This window comes from Uloborus diversus, chromosome 1 (assembly GCF_026930045.1).
Source record: "Uloborus diversus isolate 005 chromosome 1, Udiv.v.3.1, whole genome shotgun sequence".
Taxonomy (NCBI): Eukaryota; Metazoa; Arthropoda; class Arachnida; order Araneae; family Uloboridae; genus Uloborus; species Uloborus diversus.
The window spans coordinates 267,576,345-267,599,427 of record NC_072731.1 but is presented as its reverse complement, the minus strand read 5'-3'; the positions used below and the strand labels follow the sequence as shown (position 1 = coordinate 267,599,427).

The following is a 23,083-nucleotide window of genomic DNA, read 5'->3' as shown; positions in this document are numbered from 1 at the left end:
AAGATTTATTTCGAACATTAAGAATTCAAAAGATTCCCTCCCCCCCCCCCCCAAAGTTCAATTTGCTCGTTAAACAGTTTAAAAGTTTTTGTTTAGTAGTACAGTTCGGTTGTTAAATAGTCAGCAAAAATGTTCTCCCCAAACTGATGTTCTCCAAAGGTTTACTTTGATTCCACGAGATTAAAAAAAAAAAAAAAAACACACAACTCGAGTGATTTCCGACAATGTTTCCATTAAGACGTGTGCCGAATGCGGTGATCTTAAAGATTTGCAAAAAGAAGAAAACAACAGCCCGATGATTGTTCTTTCAAACGTGAACCATTCGAAAGCAGTGCCAAACTCAAGAGTGGACATTTCGAACGGAAGAGAGATGAGCGGGAAGATGGACTGGTTTCCCAGACATTCCGATTCATCATGATGAGGATCCTGCGCACTATGGTCGTCTGCGTCATCTTCTCAGCGGCTGCCGTTACCTCCGGACCGACTTCGGACGACTGTGATTGGACGGGGAGGTAAGACACACTTTCTGATACTGTGAAACCTGTGTAAGTTGACCACTTGCGGTGCACTACTTTTGTGGTCAACTAAACCAAGTGGTCAACTTATAGAGGTTGAATCATATGGTATGATCTAGTTTTGTGCCTGAAAATAGCGGTCAACTTAGACAGGTGGTCAATTTACAAGGGTGGTCAACATTACAGGTTTTACTGTATAATTACAAGCAACTGAAATTAAAAATTAAAAAATTTTAAAAAATAAATTTGAATTTTGACATTTTGAATTGAAATTATGTTTTTCGCAATCACGAGTGTGTGTATGTAGACGTGTGTGTTTGTGTGTGGGGGTATGTGTGTTTGTGTGTAGAGGGTATGTGTATGTGTGTGTAGGCATGTGTGTTTGTGTCTGTGTGCTGGCATAAGTGTGTGGGTAGTTGTGTGTATGAATGTGTGTGCGTGGGGGCGGGGTATGTGTATGTGGGCATGTGTTTGTGTCTGTGTGCAGGCATGAGTGTGTGGGTCGTTGTGTGTGTATGTGTTTGTGTGTGTGTGTACGTGCGTGTATGTATGCATGTAAGTGTAGGATATTGACGCAACCTGGAGACTGTTTTCGCTAGAGGAGCAGCATTGTGAGGATAGTTGTGTGTGTGTGTGTATGTTTTTGTGTGTGTGTGTGTGTGTGTAGGTGTCTGTATGTATGCATGAATGTGTGAGTAGTTGTGTGTATGTATGTGGGTATGTTTTTGTGTGTGTATGTGTAGGTGTCTGTATGTATGCGTGTGTATGTGTGTAAGTGTATGTGTGTGTATGTGTTTGTGTGTGTGTAGTTGTGTATGTATGCGCGTGTGTGTAGGACATTGATGCAATCTGGAGACGGTTTTCGCTATAGGAGCAGCATCGTGAGGACCCGTTCGACGGTGATGCTGCGGAGGATGGCGGTGGGAAAATAAAATCAAAGGACATCAAAACAGTCAAGTGAGAACAATAAGCAATCGAATTGCTCAAAAAAAAAAAAAAAAAAAAAAAAAAAAAAAACGACTTGGTCGCAAATGTAGAATTCAAGAGGGAAAATTGATAATCCTTTCAAAAGCCTTATACTATTAACATCAATTACAAGTATTTTATTTGTTAACAAATAGAAACTGGCAACAGATAAAAATTTTAAATCATTGCTTTTCATTTCCTTGTCGGCCAACAATGAATTCGGTTACTAATCGCTGAAAAAAGGTTTAGTCGTATTTAAAATATGCTTTAAAAAGCGTTATAATTCGAATCCTATGTAACATGGAAGTTCCAAACACATTCTATCAGACGCAGAAAAAAATACTCTTTATTTTGGTACCAAATTTTAAAATTTGTAAATATATTTTCACTACAAAAATCGCGTAAAACTTTTTAGAGGTTTTAATATCTTCGTTAATTAGATTCATCCGAAGACACAACCTAGCTAAGAACGCTCTCGATCAACTCTACTTTCGAACAAAAGAAAAAGTTTTTCAAAATCGGGTCCCATCCATCCCATCCATATGCATCCAATCGTTATCTTTCTACTATAGATGAAGGGCGTCCATATCCAAAATTTTAAGGGGCTGCTCAGATATTTCCCCCATGGTTTAGCAGGAAATTTTTCTCCATAGAAACCGATTTCAGAACAGATTAGAGATATTAAAATTTGACATTTTTAATAACTTATTCATTAAGGGTTTACAGCACCTCAAAAATGATGAAACGATCAAAAAATGTTTTATTGCTTATTTCAAAACTAAAACCTATTCTGAACACAGGGGAAAAGTTTCATTGCTTTAATTCAAATATTTAAAAAGTTATGAGTGGTTTTAGGCCATGCTCGCAATGTATTCTTATGCAAAAGAAAAACTTTAAACTGCTTTTTCTCGATCAGTGGCGTAGCTAGACCCGACTTTCGGGGGGGTTACTTCTTTTATATATATATATATATATATATATATATATATATATATATATATATATATATATATAATATATATATATATATATATATATATATATATATATATATATATATATATAATATATATATATATATATATAATATATATATATAATATATATAATATATATATATATATATATATATATATATATATATATATATATATATATATATATATATGTATAATCGCTTGGAATTTTTTCCTTTTCTTCTTTTTTTTTCTTTCACTTCTCTCTTCTTTCTCTCTTTTTTTTTTGAGACTAACTTTTCGGGGGGGGGGGTTTGTCCCCCAACCCCCCCCCCCCTTAGCTACGCCCCTGTTCTCGATGATGGTATTTTTGTGTTTTCATGTTATTAGAATCCCTAAGGATTTTTTTTCTATTAAAGATACAGCTTTAAAGTAATACTTTTTGCAATTGGGGTAACATACTTGACAAAACTGTGCATTGGATAAACATTTTACAAATGACTCAAATGTTTAGAGCGTGTTAAACCTTTAAAAACCATTTTTTTAAAAAAAAACTTTGATTTTTTACATAATTAATCACAGAAAATTTTCTAATAAACTCATAAGCAAATGAATGCACAGATTTTTAGAAATGATTATAGTGATCGTTTAGCAAAAAAAAATTTTTTTTTTAATTAGTGCAAAAATAAAAAAGCCTTAGGGAAATTTTCTTCAATTTTTTGAAGTTTTTTTAAAAAATAGATAATATTTTTAAATTTTGAAAATAAATTAATGATTAAGAAATAAGTATGCATGTTGTGGTTTCAAAGAAATATAAAATTTACTTAAATTTTAAAAAAATGTTTGATAGGTACTGTGAACCCTTAATGACTGGGAAAGAAATGTTTTTTCATTTTTGCAAAGAAAATTGAACTAAAAGCAATGAAGTTCTAATTTCAAAGGGAGGGGGCTTGACTCCCCACTTGCCCCCCCCCCATATGGGCGCCCTTGCTATAGATATATGTGTGGTGTAATGTGTGTGTGTGTAGTGGTCTGGACACTTCCTTGATATCCAAAAACCATTCACAGATTCAGGGAGTCTGCCATAAGGTTCATGATTATCTTCTGAACACGACATTCAATTTTTCCGAACTCAATTTCAACTCATTTCAAATTTCGTAACGTGATTTCTATTCATTTCAAACTTTGTAAAAAAGTTTATATATGACTTGTTTTTTTTTTTTCAAACTTTGAAAAATGAATGTCTAGGATTTCTTACCACTTCAACTGCAAACTTGCTCATTTCTCACATTATTGACAATTTTAATGTGATTCAATTGTTTAATCTCTAAATATCACCAACAGTTGGCCAAATTGAAACTAAATGAAAAAAAAAAAAAAAATTGCCAAATTTGACGACAAGTTTCGACAAAACTTGGCGACCAAAAGGCTGGCGATATATCGCCAAATGTCCGCCAAATTATAAGAACACGAGTTTACATCGAAATTAACAATGATTCCCCCCCCCCCAAAAAAAAGGCAAAAGATCCCTTTAGAAACACCCGAATGCAACCAAAAGGGGAGGTGCACAACGAGAGCCCTCTAGGAGTCTACGTACCAAATTTCAACTTTCTAGGACATACCGTTCTTGAATTATGCGGCATACATATGCACATACATACGTACATACAGACGTCACGAGAAAACTCGTTGTAATTAACTCGGGAAACGTCAAACTGGATATTTCGGGCGTCTACACATTAGTTATATATGCACGTGTGGTCGGGTTGAAAAAAAAAACTCATTCATTCGGGGGTGAGCAATATGGAAATTAAGGCCGATTTTTGTGTGAAATTTTTTTCGCGAATACAATACTTTCTTTTTTGTAAAAGGAAGTAAAAAAAATAAAAAACAGGCGATCCATAAAAGTAACTTAATAACCTGCCCAAAAAGCCTTAAGTAATTGGAAAATCTTTTCCACGAAAACCAAGAGACTGCCTTTACAAACATTACATGATATATACAGTCGAACCTCCATACATCGAACTTCCACATACCGAAATTTTCTATCTATCGAAATCCCAGCAAATTTCTAAGTTCATTACACCGAAAAATTGTTTCTATATATCGAAAAAATCTCTATATATCGAAAAAATTTTCGAGACATTCGTAGATTTTTTTGCACTTTAGACTGTTTGTCTCATGAAAAATGAAGGTTAAAGGAGAAAATTTCGTTCACTAAAAAAGGTTGCTATGGTACTTAACCTTTACGGTACTCAAGAAATCTGGGGTTGAAGGGTCTGCAGTTACGTCGTTGTTCCGTTCTGAAATTCCCTGAATTTTATTTCATATCTTAGCTGTAACCAGTAACACTAAAATCAGTTTCAAATTATCCCTTTTGTTTGTTGATTATCGTTTCTAGTCTTCTTAGCTTCAATAAAAATCATTCAAGTTAAGTAGATTGATTTTTCACTTTTCTCTCGATCACATTGTTAAAACGAAAATCCTCTAATGTTGCGATCAAGTTGAATTGCCGAAGAATATGAAGATGTATGGTTGGCGTAAAGATGTAATTTCTGTTAATATTTTAATCATTAACTTTCATTTAATCCCATACTCGTATAAATTATAAATTGGGTTTCATACACGAAAATTAGCTTTTATTTTAATGTTTTAGGATACTTTTATGATAAACTAAGATTGTTTCCATATATCGAAATTTCTATATATCAATTTCTTTTCCGGCAATTTGCTACTTCAATATATGGAGGTCCGACAGGATTGACAACATCCCCCCCCCCCCCCAGGATTGACAACATCTCCCAGATTGACAACATTCAATTGAGATCAAAAACCCCGAAGACTTATCTCCTCTAAAAATGACACTGGCACAAGCTGCACCATAGAAAACTCCCTCGCGCTCACCCCTGAGTTATTCGGTTTATTTCCATTTTGTTTCCAAATGCCCCTAATAAGATTCAGAATGCTTCCGAAATATTTTTTTTTTTTTTTCGTTTCATTGTAAATGATCGTAGTTTTAATACTATTAATGCCAAAACGGAAAGAATGTTGCTTTTCCCAACATTAACAGTGAATTAGTGAATTATTCAACAAATTTCCTTTTCGAATCCCTTTAAATGCCGGAAACTGCTAATGAAGGTAATAAATGAAGCATGAGAAAGACATAGAATTCACTGTACAAACCCGAAAAGTCCCTCATTTTGAAGAATATTAGGTAATTTCCCTTTTTTTGGCTTTGGACTTGGAACTGCGGTAAGGAGGAAAATGGTGAAACTACTTGCATCTTGATAGAGTTTTGATATTCGTTTCTTTCTTTTATTATACGAGATTAAGTAATAGGAGCGAGGGAAAATTTTGGAAGAAGTTAGTCCATCATGTTGGTCCTGTCAGGGCGTAGCCTTCGAGATAGGAAAGCCATCTAACTAGCAAATGACGTCATCGTTCTTCGATCCATGATGATATTGGGAAATGGGCACTTCGATTAGTATTTTGGTTTAATTAAATGATTTGGCTTATTTATTATTGTCTTCTATTGTTTTAATAGCATTAAAAGTTCTACTTTTTCATTTGGAAACATGAAAAGGAGCCGATAATCATACATTAAAAATTAGACTGAGTTTTTTTCATAGTATTTTCCATAAAAATATTTAGGTCTTAAAAGGTACTCAAATAAGTAAGCACGTTTCTATTTTACAATTACATAAAACGAAGTGATAAATGGACAAAATTTTATTTTTCATTTGAAAACATTTTCATCTATTCGTATAGTGTATTGATACATTAAGTCTCAAAAAAGTATTCAAATAAATAAATGAGCTTTCATTTTACAATATCAAAACAGAAAACTAGTATGTTGTGGCCATCACGAAACTTTCTTCTATATTTTTCTTTTTTTTTTTTTCTGATCCCTCCCCATGCTTGACGAGGAAGCAATATTCCCAACAAAAACAAAATGACACATGCAAAAACTTGACGACCATCCCAATGTCTGAATTATTGCAAAAGCAAAGCAAAGAGCGAAAATTGAAAGTTATTTTAAAAGCCTTGCTTGAATTAATTACAAATATTTTATTTGTTAACAAACATAAGATGGCAACAGTCAAAAATTTTAAATCATTGAGATAATATTTCCGATCATTTCCATACAATTAAAATCACGAGAAATAAGCAGACGACAATCTATTACGATTTATCTTTCTTATTGTTGCATTAATAAAGCTATTTTTATTCGCTAAAAAAAAAAAAAAAAAAATCAACACCTCTTGGAGCGATTGGCGTCAAAATTGAACCAAAGCCTGTTTACGTATGGATTCACATATATTCCAAATTTCAACCAGAACGTAGCACTACTTCTTGAGATAGGGTACTCACAATGGAAAAAAAGAACGGGCGATTGCGCTACCCCCCTTTTTAGCTGTTGACACCAAAATAAAATCAGCTCTTATACCCACTAAGGGCTACTTGCCGATAAATTTTTCTTTCATTCCGTTCATTATTTCTTGAGATACAGCAGTCACAATTGACGACAAAAAAAACGTTCTATAGCTCAACCCCCGTTTGAGTTATTGACACCAAAATTGAATCAGCACCTGTTCCTAGTATTGGCAACATATGGACCAAATTTTGTTTGATTCCGCCAGTTACTTCCTGAGGAATAGCAAGCACGCGTAACTCAAAAAACGTCCGATTGCTCCACCCCCCCCCCCCTTAGAGGAATTCACGCCAAAAACCAATGGGCACAAGTTCACATACGGGCACATATGTGTACCAAATTTCGTTCGATTTCATGCGGTAGTTTTTGCTGTAGAGCGGCCACAAAAAACTGGTCACACACAGACGTGACACACATACATACACACACACACACACATACATACATACACACACACACACAGACAGACAGACATTTTCCAAAAATAATCGAAATGAACTCAGCACACCTCAAAACGTTCGAATCCGTCAAAATCCGAAATTCGAAAATTTGCACGAATCCAATACTTTCTTCTATATATTAGATATAGAAGAAAGTAATAATTTTAACATTGTATTTGATAAGCTTTGAGTGAAATTTTAAAAAATAATTAAACAATTTTACTTAAATAAACGGGAGACATGACTGCAATATGTTTCAAAGACATAACATCAAATTAAGTAATGCCAGATTATGAATGTTAGCTTAGCTGACCAAGTAATGCTTTTAAAAAGACATGAATATTTGGGTACCATCCCCCGAAATAAACGGTGCCTCAACCCTTCCAATTGTGAAAACTTCAAGAAAAATACTCCAAAAACGATCTCCCCCCCCCCTTAAACTTCAATGGCACAGTTATTTATAACTATAGCCGTTGAAAAGCTATCATTATTATGAGTTCATGACGAAATACCAGACCAGAGTGACGGGGGGAGGGGAGAGAAAGGTCTATATGTATATCCAATCAGGGGGATTCATTAAAATCTTTTGGAGGGGGACCGGGAAATTGAATAGCCACCTCCCTCCTCCCCCATTCGATGTTTCACAACAAAGTTTTCATGACTATTTTGAAATGGTTTTCAGGTCAATGAATCTACAACGCGATCCGACTTACGCGATATGGCTATAACGCGAGTTTTTCATGAGTAATGATTTTTTTTAGTGCGGACACAAATTATTCGCCTGCAATTGAAATTTTTCGGAAAAAAGCGGCGGGGCGAGCGGAGAGTTAGAATGGGCTTCGTTGGCACTAAATATTGGTTTTGTGAATGAACTTTCATCCCTTTAGCATCACTGAAAGCGAAAGTTCACCCACTATATTAGTCTAAACAACGCTTTGCATTAGTTTATGCAAGTAACCGCTCCGATTCTTAACTTTTTTTTTTTTTCATTTACATTTGAACGTTGATAAAAAACATTCTGATCGAGCTACATAAACCTTCTTCAGTTTTTAAATTATAAATATATTTACTATATACTGTTAAATGCTATAATAATGCTGTAGTGTACATACTGTAAGTACCATACCGCACGGACCAGAACGTCGGCCTTGCGAGAACACATAAAATTTCACAAAAGTTCATTATTTAATAAATAACATGGGAAAATATGGAAAAGGATAGAAAATTGTAAACTAGTAATTGTTGCTATCATTACTCAATGATTCCTTTATTAAATACAATCAAAACTTGTTTTTGTGTTGTCCTTTCTTTTTTTTTTGTGCGTTATAGAAAATTTTAATCAGATTGGGACTCGACGAAATTCTTTTAAAAACTGACGAAATTCTTTGTAAAACGAACAATTTTTACTTCCTTTTACAAAAAAGGAAGTATTGTATTCGCAAAAAATATTTCACTCAAATTCGGCCTTAATTTCTATTTTTCTTATCCCCGAATGAATGATGAGTTTTTTTCCGACCCGATCACACGTGGATATGTGCCCTGGAACGTACAGACACCCGAAATATCCATTTTGATGACCCCCCGAGTTAATTACGACGAGTTTTCTCGTGACGTCTGTATGGACGTCTGTATGTGCGTATGTGTGTATGTATGTCGCATAACTCAAGAACGGAATGTCCTAGAAAGTTGAAATTTGGTACGTAGACACCTAGTGGGGTCTAGTTGTGCTCCTTCCTTTTTGGTTGCATTCGTATGCTCCAAAGGGGAACTTTTGCCCCTTTTTGGAGGAAAATCATTGTTAATTTCAATGTAAACTCACGTGGTGTTATAATTTGGCGAACACTTGGCGATATATCGCCAGTCTTTGAGTCGCTAAGTTTTGTCGCCAACAAATTTGGCGATTAAAATTTTTTTTTTTTTTAATCTGGTTTCAATTTGGCCACTGTTGGGGATATTTAGAGAGTAAACTATTGAATCACATTAAAACTGAAAATAATGAGAAAATGACATTAAATTGGAGTAAAAGGAAGTCATGTGATGCACACATCAGCTCGTTTTAATATGTAGTAACTTCATAGGATATTTTTTGAACCAGAATAACTTCAAACCAATACATCTACACAAATGTATTGTAAAGGATCCGGTGCGGCTTCCAACTTTCTTGAAAGGACGACACAGTTCTTGATTAAAAACACAGAAATTTATTTACACTATGTACAGGATAGATCGTCAACAACTGCTAAATTAATCATCAGCAATTGAGCAAATATCACACAACACAGTAAATTCAACGGTTACACACGTATTTACTTCCAAATACGAAGAACAACACAGCGAAATGCCTCGTAATAAACAGAGCTAATACGCTCTCAGTACAAATTCTCAATCGAAACTGAACTCTTTATCATGCATAACGCTTTTGATAAACACCTAAAGAGAACTCTCAAATATTCCACAAGATTCCAAATGCTTCTCGAAATGCGTAGACCGTTATCAAATTTTATCAATGAAAAAAAAGAAATAGGGGTATCGTATACTTCAGCCGAATGTATAGGGGCTGTATATTCATTACGGGAAACTATTTACAGGTTACGTTACTACAATAATTAATATTTACAGAATTTGCAACAGTATAAAAAGAGAGAGAGAGTGGATTTTGTATGTTTATATGCTCCAAGTAATCTTCAGAAGCACTGCACCTATTTGAAAAATTCTTTTGACACTTGAAAGCTATATAACTACAGAGTGACATAGGCTATATATTATCTGTGTTGAGTACCATGCTTCCAAAGGATTGCTGCTGATGGCGTGCTTGCCGAAATATTTTAAAATAAATTTGTTTTAAAATAAACAGTGCAGGCATAATATTAATTTAAGATTATTAAGTCTTTTTAAGATTTTCAACCGGAACAAGGTCTGGGTCTGCGGGTTCGTTAATAAAAGCGTGCAGGAATAAATTCAAAGCAAAGTTAATTGAAGAGAAAAATGTTTTAACAGATCTTACCTTCTGAACATTAATCGTGAAGAGCGCATGCCTGTTGAGGTACACAAACCAGTCATTAGCTGGTGGACGCTCAATTCGGACATGTGTACAGTCAATCGCTCCTATTGTATTAGGGAACGAAAGGTCAGCGTAGAAGGCTGCAGTCGCCAATGGAATTTCATTCCCAACCAAAATTCTGTTCATATGCCGAGATACAGTCGAGTGGTCTATTTCGGCGAGGACACCATCAGCAGCAACAGTTTGAAAGCTTCCACTTCCAAGGATGCAAAGAGTATTCAGAACCTAAAATTGAAATAATAATAATAATAATAATAGTAATAATAATTTGAATTTTGACATCTTGAATTCAAATTATGTTTTTCGCAATCACGAGTGTGTATGTAGGCATGTGTGCTTGTGTGGGGAGGGGGTTTGTGTGTTGTGTGTAGGGGTTATGTGTATGTGTGTGTAGGCATGTGTGTTTGTGTCTGTGTGCTGGCATAAGGGTGTGGGTAGTTGTGTGTATGAATGTGTGTGAGGGGGGGGTTATGTGTATGTGTGTGTAGGCATATGTGTTTGTGTCTGTGTGCAGTCATGAATGTGTGGGTTTTTGTTTGTATATGTGTGTATGTGTTTGTGTGTGTGCATGTGTAGGTGTCTGTATGTATTTGTGTGTGTGTATGTGTTTGTGTATGTGTGTGTATGTGTTTGTGTATGTGTGTGTATGTGTGTAGGTGTATGTGTGTGTATGTTTTTGTGTGTATATTTGTGTGTGTGTAGTTGTGTGTGTATGCGTATAAGTGTAGGATATTGACGAAACCTGGAGACGGTTTTCGCTATAGGAGCAGCATCGTGAGGAACCCGTCGACGGTGATGGTGCGGAGGGTGGCGGTGGAAAAATAAAATGATAGGACGCCAAAAACAGTCAAATGAGAACAATAAGCAATCGTGATTGCTCAATAAAAAAAATATATATTAATTTGAATTTTTGGCATCTTGAATTAAAATTATGTTTTTCGCAATCACGAGTGTGTGTGTGTTTGTGTAGGCGCATGTGTGCGTGTTGTGTATGAAGAGCTGTGTGTGTACGCCTGTGTGTAGGCGTTCATGTGTGTGTGTATGTAGGCATATGTGTTTGTGTCTGTGTGCAGGCATGAGTGTGTGTATGTGTATGTGTGTAGGAGGGTGTGTTTGTGTCTGTGCGCAGGCATGAGGGTGTGTATTTGTGTATACGCGTGTGTGTAGGATATGTACGCAACCTGGAGACAGTTTTCGCAAGAGGAGCAGTATCGTGAGGCCGGTCGACGCGACGGTGGTGCTGGCGGGAAAATAAAAGGATAGGACGCCAAAACAGTCAAATGAGAACAATAAGCAATCGTGATTGCTCAAAAAAAAAAAAAAAAAAAAAAAGAAAGAAGGAAATTAATTTGAATTTTGACATTTTGAATTCAAATTATGTTTTTCGCAATCACGAGTGTGTGTATGTAGGCGTGTGTGTTTGTGTGTACGGGTTATGTGTATGTGTGTGGGGGGGGGTATGTGTATGTGTGTGTAGGCATGTGCGTTTGTGTCTGTGTGCAGGCATGAATGTGTGGGTAGTTGTGTATTTGTGTGTGTATGTGCCTGTATGTATGCGTGTGTGTAAGTGTTTGTATGTGTGTATGTGTGGGTGTCTGTATGTATGCGTGTGTGTAAGTGCTTGTATGTGTGTATGTATGTGTGTGTATGTGTTTGTGTGTGTAAGTGTTTGTATGTGTGTATGTGTGTGTATGTGTTTGTGTGTGTGTGTCTGTGCGCGTGTGTGTGTGTGTGTGTAGTTGTGTATGTATGCGCGTGTGTGTAGGACATGGATGCAACCTGGAGACGGCTTTCGCTATAGGAGCAGCATTGTGAGGAGCCAGCCGGTCCACGGTGATGGTGCGGAGGGTGGCGGTGGGAAAAATCAGCGTAACGCCAAAAACAGTCAAATGAGAACAATAAGCAATCGTGATTGCTCAAAAAAAAAACATCAGTTTATTTCGCTGCTTAAAATCTAGAACGTAAACAAAATTGTTTACATGACTTATTTGGAAGAAGAGTTCCACAATACGAAGAAATGAAATTTTACAGGAGAAGTGTTTGAAGTTGAACAATTCAGGCAATTTGTATTAAGAAAAGTAAGTTTGCTCAGCTCTCGAGTAGTTAATATTGGACAAAAAAAATCTCTCACTTTTTTTCCCAAAGACAATAATTTCCTTTAAAGGCCTTTAAGCGAATAAAAAAGACAACTAAGAATTTTGTATTGTGGGCCACTTCTTCCAAACGAGCGAGATAATGTGTTTCGTAAGTATTTCTTTCACTGCTAAGACTGTCAAACTATTTTCTTACATAAAGTTTTTGTATGAACAGCAAATACATTTAAAACCAAAAAAGATTTTAGCATTTCAGTTGGTAAGTTTTTTTTTTTTAATGATCTTATCAAATGTTTATTAAAACATTTGATAAGATTCCTACCAATACAGTGAAATGTCCATTTAAACAAATTAAACTTTCATTTCAAAGCTTGAAGTACAATTGTAACCCCCTGAAGTTAATCACGATGGGATTTCAATATCAGATGCTGTATTTGTATGCCAGTGCTATAGATCGTGATTAGGTATACTGATTTTAAAGAAGCCCACTAGACAAATTTAAGTAGCAATGCAGTACACATTGGATTTAGATAAATAGTACATGTTCAAGTTTAGAACCTTCTCAGAAAGTGAGGTATGCGAAGTAAGATATTTTAACCCTTTCAGACGGAATTTTGAAATACTTATCCAAGTGTTTTTATTTGGTAGACAGTGTACTATGGTAAAGCGTATTTTATAAACAAAATTTCAAGTTTATAAGTAAGGAATTAAAAAAGTTATGACACGTCCAATATTTCGGACATATGCTATTGAAATACATATTTCAGATAATAAAACGATGAAACATCAAACAAACTTGTTTGTAAAATATTCTCTAAACAATAATAGAACATAATATAAGCATCTGAAATGATTAATATAAGATTATATATTTTTTTAAAAGTCATTAAAAAAAAAAAAACCTCGCTTTTGCGACGAGAATCCGTGGTTGGGAAAACGAGCCAGTCCCATTCTCTCCCAACCGCTATTTCTTTATGTTGTCAATCCCAAACTGAAAAATTCTTGTACAGATAATAATAATCACACTGTAAAGAGTCAACTACGAAAAAAATCGAGTAATTTATTCAATTAATAAATGATTAGCAGCTGTTTAAAGTTCATGTCCGGTATAGCGGACGCCACGTCTGAAAGGGTTAACACTGTATGTAAAATTGAGATGGCACAGCTTTCCAGCAGTGAAGACGTAAATAGAATGGAGAACATTATTCAGCCAACAACAGCTCGAACGATCTTCATCAGTACCGTTTGTTGACTTTTTACAAATCTGTTGCAAACAACAATTGTTGGGGCCGTGGTAGCCTGATCGGTAAGGCATTGGACTTGGGACCAGAGGGTCTCGGGTTCGATCCCCACTGGTCGAAGACCCACCGTCGTCATAAATGGTGACTGGGCGACGTTAAATATGCTCGTGGTCTCAATGTCCTCCAAGTGAAACGATACCTCTGGGGGTGCCAGACTAGGAAGTTATTCGGCTCCTGGCCTGGTTCTAAATTGTCTCTCGAACTGTCCATAGATGGCACCACCATCTATTGTGTTGTCTTTGTGCTGTCCTGGAAAAACAAAACCCTGGAAACATTGTGGATTAATAGAGGTATAAGCTTCCCTAGTGGAATAGCAGAAACCTCAATCTGTGTGTGTGAAAGAAAAAAAGAACAATTGTTGATCGGTATCGCGATCGCTGACAATGCATACAGCAGTTCATGGTTCAGAACAAAAGAGTTGAATTATAGACCAGGGGCGGATTCAGGGGAGGGTCAAAGGGTCAGCTGACCCCCCTGTGGCACGAATTTTATGATGATTGTTACTAAACTTCAATTTTCAGATCTGAAAAAATAGCACATGAAATCAATGATAATCTTTTTTTGCTTGGTTCTATCTGCAAGGAATTTTTCCTCAGCATGCCGTATTTCAGAGGATTGACTGAGTTATTGCTCTTTCGAGATTTTTGTCCATTTTTAAAAGAAAAATATCTTCAAAGTTAACGACAACGCGTCCAGCCTGTTTACCTAAAGAAGTATGACATTACTGAAAATTTAAGGCAACTATATTTTAAGGCAACTTGCGCCAAGATCTATGTCGCAAGTTGCACTAAAATTTAAGGCAACTATATTTTAGGGCAACTTGCGCCAAGATCTATGTCGCAAGTTGCGCAAAATTTAGGGAAGGGAGGGGTGGGGGGCAATAAGAAATTTGATCTCATTTGGGGGAAGGGGGCTCCATAGCATATGAGGAGGTCTGCTATCCTCCTTGCCCCCCCCCCCCCTTAACTGATACTTTTTTTTATATTGGAAGTATAACGCTGGCCATCGAAAATTGATCCCCCTTACAAGAAATTTCTGAAAAAAAAAACCATTGCGTCAAGTGAAGTACCTTCAATAACCAGGATTAAATGAAAGAAAAAAAAGCCATCATGCGAAATTTTCTCGCCAAACAATGACGACAGATACTAAAATACTTTTCTATATATATAAAAATGGACTTTGGTAAATTTGTTCCCTAAGATCTCAGAAACTACCCGGCAGATTTGGCTGAAACTTTCACCGTTTGTTCTTTTTGGTACTGGGGAGGTTTGTAGACCAGTTCGATAAAAATCCGATTGATAGTTCCTTTTTTATTCTAATTTGTCCAAATTTTCGCATAAATGCCCCAGTATGACAGTGAAAAAATACGTGCACATATTAAAATTATGTGTCCATCGAAAGCGCTTATTTTTCTGCTGAAGATGGCATCTGTTAGAAAGTTCTAAGTTGTATGAAAAACGAGTTATGGACTTTTTTTGTTCCATGTTCGAAGGCTTTTCTCAACCCAATTCGTTATTTAGTGTATCATCTCAACTCCCAGTTCATAGTTAGAATTGTTGAATGTTTTTGTGTTTCGTCTGACTGTTTGAGGCTTTTCTCAAGTCAAATCTTAAAGTAACGTTTTTTCCCCAAGATTGGCTAAAAATAAATGGATTTGGCTGATCATTTTCCATTTAAACGGAACATAAATGTAATTAACGGTTTTTTTATTATTATTTATCCGGATTGGACACTTACTCACTATCCAATCAATCAGCAGAAATATCGCAAAAAATTTTTGCAGAAAGATTCAGTAGCTGATGCATTTGGTAGTTTTTTCAACTGCTGCTGTTTTTGAAGCCAAAGGCTACGTAATAATGTTTCTGAGCTTACACCATGTAAACAAAATATCGCCAATCAAAGAAACTTTTAAAAAGACTTTTTTTACTGTGTAAAATAATCCAGCAACTAAACAAGGCAAATCCATAAAGAGCAAAAAAACTTCCATTAATTTTCCTTTTTGCACAATATCAAACAATCGCCAAATTTTACTACTTATTTTGGAAACATTTCGGATGAAACCGTTTAGCGCCATTTTATTTTGACCAAAAGTATCTCAGCCATCTGGCGACAATATTTCTTTAATAAAAAATAGTAAGAGGGGGGGAGTATTATCGAAGGTGTCCCAAAATGATTCCCAAAATGATGAATTTGGTATAATTTTAAACCGCACTAAATGCCCACAATAATTGAAATTTCCCCCAAAAAAAACTAAAGCAAGTGTAAGGGGAACACGGGCGGCTACATCTTTTAAAACACTTCGTATATCAATAGCCATACAGAGAAGGTTTTAGATGTAAAAAAAAGAAGTACTAACAGATAAATCTTTTTAAACATGTAAAGTTTAATTTCATATTTCGGAAATTCTTCAAATTTGTATACGCTTAAATGTCGTACTTTCGTTTCTAAATGAATATTATTTTGTTCTTTATACTTATTGCTATTTTAGTTTTATGAGTAAAGAAGAAGCTCGATTTTTAATCACGTCAAAATGTTTTGTTTTGAATTCTTTCGCTTAAAACAGAAAACAAGGGCAAGTAACGATTGTTTCTCATAACTATTACTGACCCGGGCAACGCCGGGTATTTTTGCTAGTAAGGAATTAAAATAAAATGAGAAAGATGGATTTTAAAGGCGTAACCATGGAAACACAAAATAAAATAAGTTCAAGAATTGAAAATGAGAAAGATGAAAATAAACAATGGATTCAAAAAGCGTTACCGTGGAAACGCAAAATAAAATGGTTAAAAACTTGAATAGAGAAAAGATTTTTGAACTTCATTTAATTCACTTGTAACGTTTTTTCTAATGGAGATACAGGGTTAAACTTTCGACCTTAGGTCGAGTTAGATCTGGAGTAAAAAAAGCAGCTCTATCCAATGCCAAATTTCTGGATCCGCCCATGTCGTAGACATTGGTAATGCTAAAGGAAAACAGAATTGTACTTACTTGTAGCTCCAAGGGATACCCATTCGGATGCAAGAGGTTCCTTCCAAACTTCTCATTCGAAATGGATCACTCACATCTCTATCCAATAACGGTTCCATCGAATCATTCGACGTCGTCGCATCAACGCGTCCGCCATTAAAAACGCTCGCAAACATACTTGTGGCGAGATTTTTCTCCCTACAGAGTTGAGTTGCAACTTGCGGCGGCGAAGGCTGAATTTGTTAAAGCTTGACCGCGAAGAGAAGGCGGCTGACCTTGAAGCAAACATCATTTGTTTCGTTTGCAATAGGTTTATTGTTATTATTTTGTGATAGATAGGATCAGTGAGAAAGACTCTCACTTTTAGGTGCTTTCTAGTTGATTCTACTTATTACCAATTATACAAAATGAGGTTTCGCTTCAAGGTCATCCGCCTTCTCTTCGCGGTCAAGCTATACAGCTTGCATGGCACAAATCGCAGATGACGTCAATTGCGGCCGCGCAACCCGCAAACGTTTCACTTGCATGAGGCCCTGACTTCGATTTCGATTCCGAGTCATAGCTGACTACAACTGTATTTATGTCGAGGACTGCATACTAAGTGCCTTGCCTAAATTATTTTTTATACCGATAGATGGCAGCACCATCACCGGATCGAAAAGTTAATGAGAATTTAGAACTAGACCCGGAGATAAAAGCTACCTGGTGCTAGCACCCCCAGAGGTACCGTTTCACTTGGAGGACATTGAGACCACGAGCACATTTAACGTCGCCCAGTCCCCTTTAATGACGACGGTGGATCCTCGACCAGCGAGGTTCGAACTCAGGACCCTCCGGCCCCGAATCCGACACTCTACAGATCGGGCTACCACGGCCCTTCGCAAATGTTTGTGGCGAGATTTTTCTTTCCACAAAGTTGAGTTGCAACTTGCGGCGACCGCAGGCTGAATTTGTTACAGCTTGCATGGCACAAATCGCAGATGACGTCAATTGCGACCTCGCAACCCGCAAACGTTTCACTTGCATGAGGCCCTGACTCCAGTACTACTTTTTTAGCAAACAAAAATACTTTAATTCAAAATATGCTGTGTGTCTTTTGTGTTCTTTTTAATTACGTACATTAAAAAAATGCAAAAAAGAAGTCAATTAAAAATAATAAATAAAATAGTTAAATTAATTCATCCTTTTGGAGGGATTCGGGTCCCTTTTCCCGGCTTTCCACAATCAAAAACTCGGATACTTCTGCAGAATTTGCACAAAATGTAAAAAAATATTGTTACGTGTGGAAATATTTGTGACCTTTTCGATATCGCCGAGATTTTCATGCAAAATACCAGGATCTATTGTGAACATATATTTAAAAGGTTCGTAGTAGCTAATGAGGTATTTGTCTAATAAATATCTATTCGGATTTTTATTTAATCTCTAAAAATCTGCTTTTAAATCTTCTCCTAACATACAAATAGTGCGCGAGAGGTTAAGTGCGCAGAAAAATAAAATAAAAAATTATATTAATTTGAATTTTTATCATCTTGAGTTCAAATTATGTTTTTCGCAATCACGAGCGCGCGTGTGTATGAATGCGCGTGTGTTTGTGTAGGCGCATGTGTGTGGGTGCGTGTGTATGTATGTATGTGTGTGCGTGTTGCGTATGCAGTGCTTTGTGTGTACGCGCGCGTGTGTGTGTAGGCGTTCGTGTGTGTGTGTGTATGTAGGCATATGTGTTTGTGTCTGTTTGTAGGCATGAGTGTGTGTGTGTGTAGGCGTTCGTGTGTGTGTGTGTGTGTAGGCGGTGGTGTGCGTGTGTGTGTATGTAGGCATATGTTTTTGTGTCTGTATGCAGGCATGAGTATCTGTATGTGTGTGTGTAGAAGTGTGTTTGTGTCTGTGCGCAGGCATGAGTGTGTGTATGTGTGTGTAGGTGTGTGTGTGTGTGTATGCGCATGTGTGTAGGACATGGATGCAACCTGGAGCGCCTGGAGACGGATTTCGCAAGAGGAGCAGCATCGTGAGGAAGGTCGACGGTGGTGCTGGCAGAGGTTGGCGGTGGGAAAATAAAATGATAGGAATTCAAAACAGTCAAATGAGGACAATAAGCAATCGTGATTGCTCGAAAAAAGTACACCCAAGGAGAGGGAATAGAATCTTCTTCAGCGGGAGTTTTTAACCGCTCGTCCAAAGCAAAACAATGGTTCAAAATTCAAAAAACTCGGAACTAATATCATCGGCAAAGAATACTTCAACAGCATTAAAATGAACCGTAATCTAATTGCAATCAGGCTCATGTTTTAGTTTGCATGACCTGGAATAGTACTGATTTCCTCGTCAAGTGGTTTATGAATGATTTTCAATTTGAGGCATTTCGTTGAAAATATGCATTGCGCTTGACAAACGGATTTCCTGATTGAAAATTTCGCTGCTGAACATTAACTGCAGTTATTCAGAGAAATTTTCAGCCATCAAGTACGGATTCAGAAATTTTTCAAGGGAGGAGCGATTTATTTTTATTACTTGCTTTTTACTATGTATTATGATTTAAACATATTAATCACGAAGGTTTTGGACTTCAATTCCGAAACAGTTTCAAGATAGGGTCCCAAACCCAAACCTCCCTTTTCCCAACATCAATGAAACTCGTCTAAATTTTGCATTTTTTGAACTTCAATTTCAAAAAATTACCGATGGAGAGTAACTCAAGGGAGGGGCGATCGCCCCCATCGCCCCTCCCTGGTATCCGTCCATGTCAGCCATGAGGTTAACTCTGCACTCCTTCATGTTTTTAGTACAGCGAAACCTGTGTATAACGATACCGTCTATAACAATAAACCTGTCTATAACGATATTTTCCTGGGCTCCAGCAAAATTTCAGCATGAATAATCAAACTGTCTAAAACGATAACTTGTCTATAACAGTGGCGCACACAAGGGAGGGGTCCAGGGGGTCCGGACCCCTCCCATAGCACTTGCATTTTTCTTATTTCAACTGATTATGATTCTATGTACTTTATACACAAAATATTTCCAAACAAAGAAAACGAGAATTTCAGTTCTAATAATAGGGAAAAAAATCCTCTTGTTAAAAGATTTTTTAGAAAATGGGCACATTTCTTGTAACGAATTGCACAAGCGAGAGATCTCTCTCGACTTTGAGAAGGCTAAAAACATACTTAAATAGTACTGTGTTTAATGAACGTTTAATGTGTTTTTGTACTGCTGAATTCAAGCAATGTCACCATCACACACTGAGGAAGTTATAAAAAGAATCAAAAAATGAACTAGAAAACTACATTTTATTCTACGATGTTTTGTAAACCTATAGAGGCAGACTATGGGTGACTGTAAATGAAAACAGAGTAATAATAATGTGTTTAGTTTTGTAATTACAGGTTAAAATGAGATTTTTCTTGTTCTTCAGACTTGATGCTTCTTATACTTGAATTTGGGCATCTGTTTTCATTTATGAACAATGATAAAAGTAAATACATTGCATAAATCCGTTTGCTTTCTGGTAATTTAAGTATCTGTTATTAATATTTGTTTATTAATTAGTGCTAATTATTTATTCAATAATTTATTTTTTACTGTTTTTGTTCTCAAGAATCAATAAAATCAAGTCAATATGTTTGACGGTATATTGGGGTATGATATGAAAATGAGACTTTTAACTATGGACCCTCCCCTTTCAAAATTCCTGTGTGCGCCACTGGTCTATAACAATGCTTTTTTTTAGGTCCCAACAGTATTGTTGTAGACAGGTTTTACTGTATTCACATCAACAGAAAGTGTAGAGAAATGTGTTTGCTGGCAAGGTTGGAAGATCAGTTTTTTACTGTTTATTTCACAAGAAGTTGGCAACACTGAGCACGGCTTATTGAATAATCCAATAATGCTGAAGTGATTGTTTGGAAACTACACTTGAATACCGATCAACCTAAAATAGATCTCTTGCGATGCTCTGAAACAAAACTGGGAAGTGCAAACATATACCGACAGCCCGGTCACGACATACAGAGACTGCAGTTTCGTCTTTGTTACGGCCTCATTAATCTGGAATGCTCATAACCGAGCTGGAAGCAGATGTCCTCTCCAGACTGAAGAGTCCTGAGCAAGGACAAAACTGCAGTGTCTGAATGCCGTAACTGGACTATCGATATATGCTTGAAGTTCTGCTTTAGCTCCGGCTTGAGGGCGGTAGCTTACAGCTTGAAAAAAAGGGAGTGTTTAAATATTTTGCATTTTACTTTTCTGCCTAATAGTGGCACTCCTTCCATTAAAATAGTTTATTTTACTACGCATGCAGATATGATTGGTAGGAGCACTTTAAACTAGGTTAGTCTTATTCCTTTTAAAAGGATCTTTATAATTATTGCTGCTTAAGGTTAGGTAACATTATCACCAGGGTTCGCCGATATATGTCAGTCCATGTATATCGTGATATATATCCGATATTTATTTTGAAAATATCATGATATTTTGATATTTTCAATAGTTATTTTTTCAACTACGTTATTTTCAATATAAAAATTATACTAATCATAGTAATATTGTTCATTTACTATCAAAAATAGCCAAAAAGTTATATACTTTATTTTTATGATGTATTAATATAACAAAGTAATGTAATATTTTTTTTTAATTTTATATTCATAATATTGTTAGTAATGTAACAGTTCTAATTCATATTAAAAGTGCCTGATTAAACTTTAAAGATTGGTCAGAAAAAAGAAAATGTCTTATGACTGTGCGACGACTAATGCATATTTTTTATTTCTGAATCATATAACTGTGTAAAAGCAGCAAACAGAAGAAAAATGAGTAAAACAGCGAATGCTAACTTTACTCCATTAAAATTAATTAAAATGTCAAATGAAATATTAGATATAAATAATGAAAGAAACCTTAATTTTATATCGAATTATTGTAATAATAATATAAGAAAATAAAGGGTGATTTGAGGATGCAATTACTATTTTGAAGACTTAGGTTTGTGCTGCTTGAAAATATTGGATATACAGGGTGTCCGAAAAGTCCTTGACACATTTAAAAAATTCATAGTAAACCAACAAATTGTCGTATGAATTTGCGGTTTGCACCATAATACTTCACAGGTTCACGAGTTTTTATGACATGGGAAAAAAATAATAATAATAAAAAATAAATAAATAAATAAATAAAAATAAATAAATATGTAAATAAATAAAAAAAAAATGAAAAGGGGAAAAAAAGAAGAAAGAAGGCTTAACTTGTAACCTCCGGCTGCGAAATGCCTTTTTTCTGCTTCTTTTTTCCCCTTTTCATTTTTTCTTTCTTTTTTTTTTTTTTTTTTTTTTTTTTTTTTTTATGTCATAAAAACTTGAAACTGTGAAGTATTATGGTATAAACCGCAAATTCATACGACAATTTGTTGGTTTTCTATGAATTTTTTTAAATGTGTCAAGGACTTTTCGGACACCCTGTATATCACAATATTCGATACATATCAAAATATCGGATATTTTTAATATTTTCAAAAATATCGGATATTTTCATTATTTTCGAAAATATCGGATATTTTCAATATTTTCGAAAATACCGGGATATTTTCGAACGCTTTAGAAGTTTTTCTTAAGTTTTATGGCAACAGATGTAATAACACTGGGAAGCTTAACATAGAAGAAACTGTTCGCTATTGCCAGACAGAAAATATTCCCAGAAGTAAACTCAAGGCGCTCGTAGTGCATCATTTGTCCGTTTCGTGTGTCATTGGCTTGAAATTCTTTGCATCATCGCATAGAATATTTGACCGTCGTTCCTCCATGCTTACCCATCTCAAGCAGGGTTGGCAAAAACCCGGGTTTGTTTAAAAAAGCCCATGGATCCAGGGTTTTTTAGTTTTCTAAATAAAACTCAAAAAAAAAAAAAAAAAACCAAATAAAGCTGGGTTTTTTTTTAAAGAAATGTGGAGTTTTTTGTTTTTTTTAGGGAAAATGTGGGCACTTGTAGCATATTGTAGCGTAAGTATATGGACAAAGCACAAAAATTGCGTTAGGGTAAAAAAAAAAAAAAAAAAGCTGGAAAATTCAGCGTTTTCTGAAGAAAAGTATGAAAGATGACAAAACCCAAGAATGATGAAGTTTCAGATTTTTTAGTTTCCATGATTATTAACAATTAAAGCGAAGTTACTTCTCGAGTGATAAAATCTATTGTTCGTTTATTCATTTTTAATTAGTACATTTTTTTTTTTTTTTTTTTTTTGAATTTGACTTTATTGTATTTCATTTTGTTATGCAAAACTACTGTAGAACCTCAAGTAGTTTAAATCCATTTTTACTCAATTTCAGCTTAAACAAGACATTTCTTTGAATTTTATGTT

At 35.5% G+C, this 23,083-nt stretch overlaps 1 protein-coding gene across 1 annotated transcript in view; it reads left to right on the top strand.

The window, feature by feature from the left end:
* The first annotated feature begins 382 nt into the window (after positions 1-382).
* Positions 383-23,083, top strand: part of LOC129227525 (meteorin-like protein) — a 39,005-nt gene continuing 16,304 nt past the window's right edge. Inside the window, exon 1 of the mRNA XM_054862103.1 lies at positions 383-512. Coding sequence (XP_054718078.1) covers positions 415-512 — 98 coding nt within the window. The 5' untranslated portion in view covers positions 383-414. The remainder of the gene's footprint in view (positions 513-23,083) is intronic.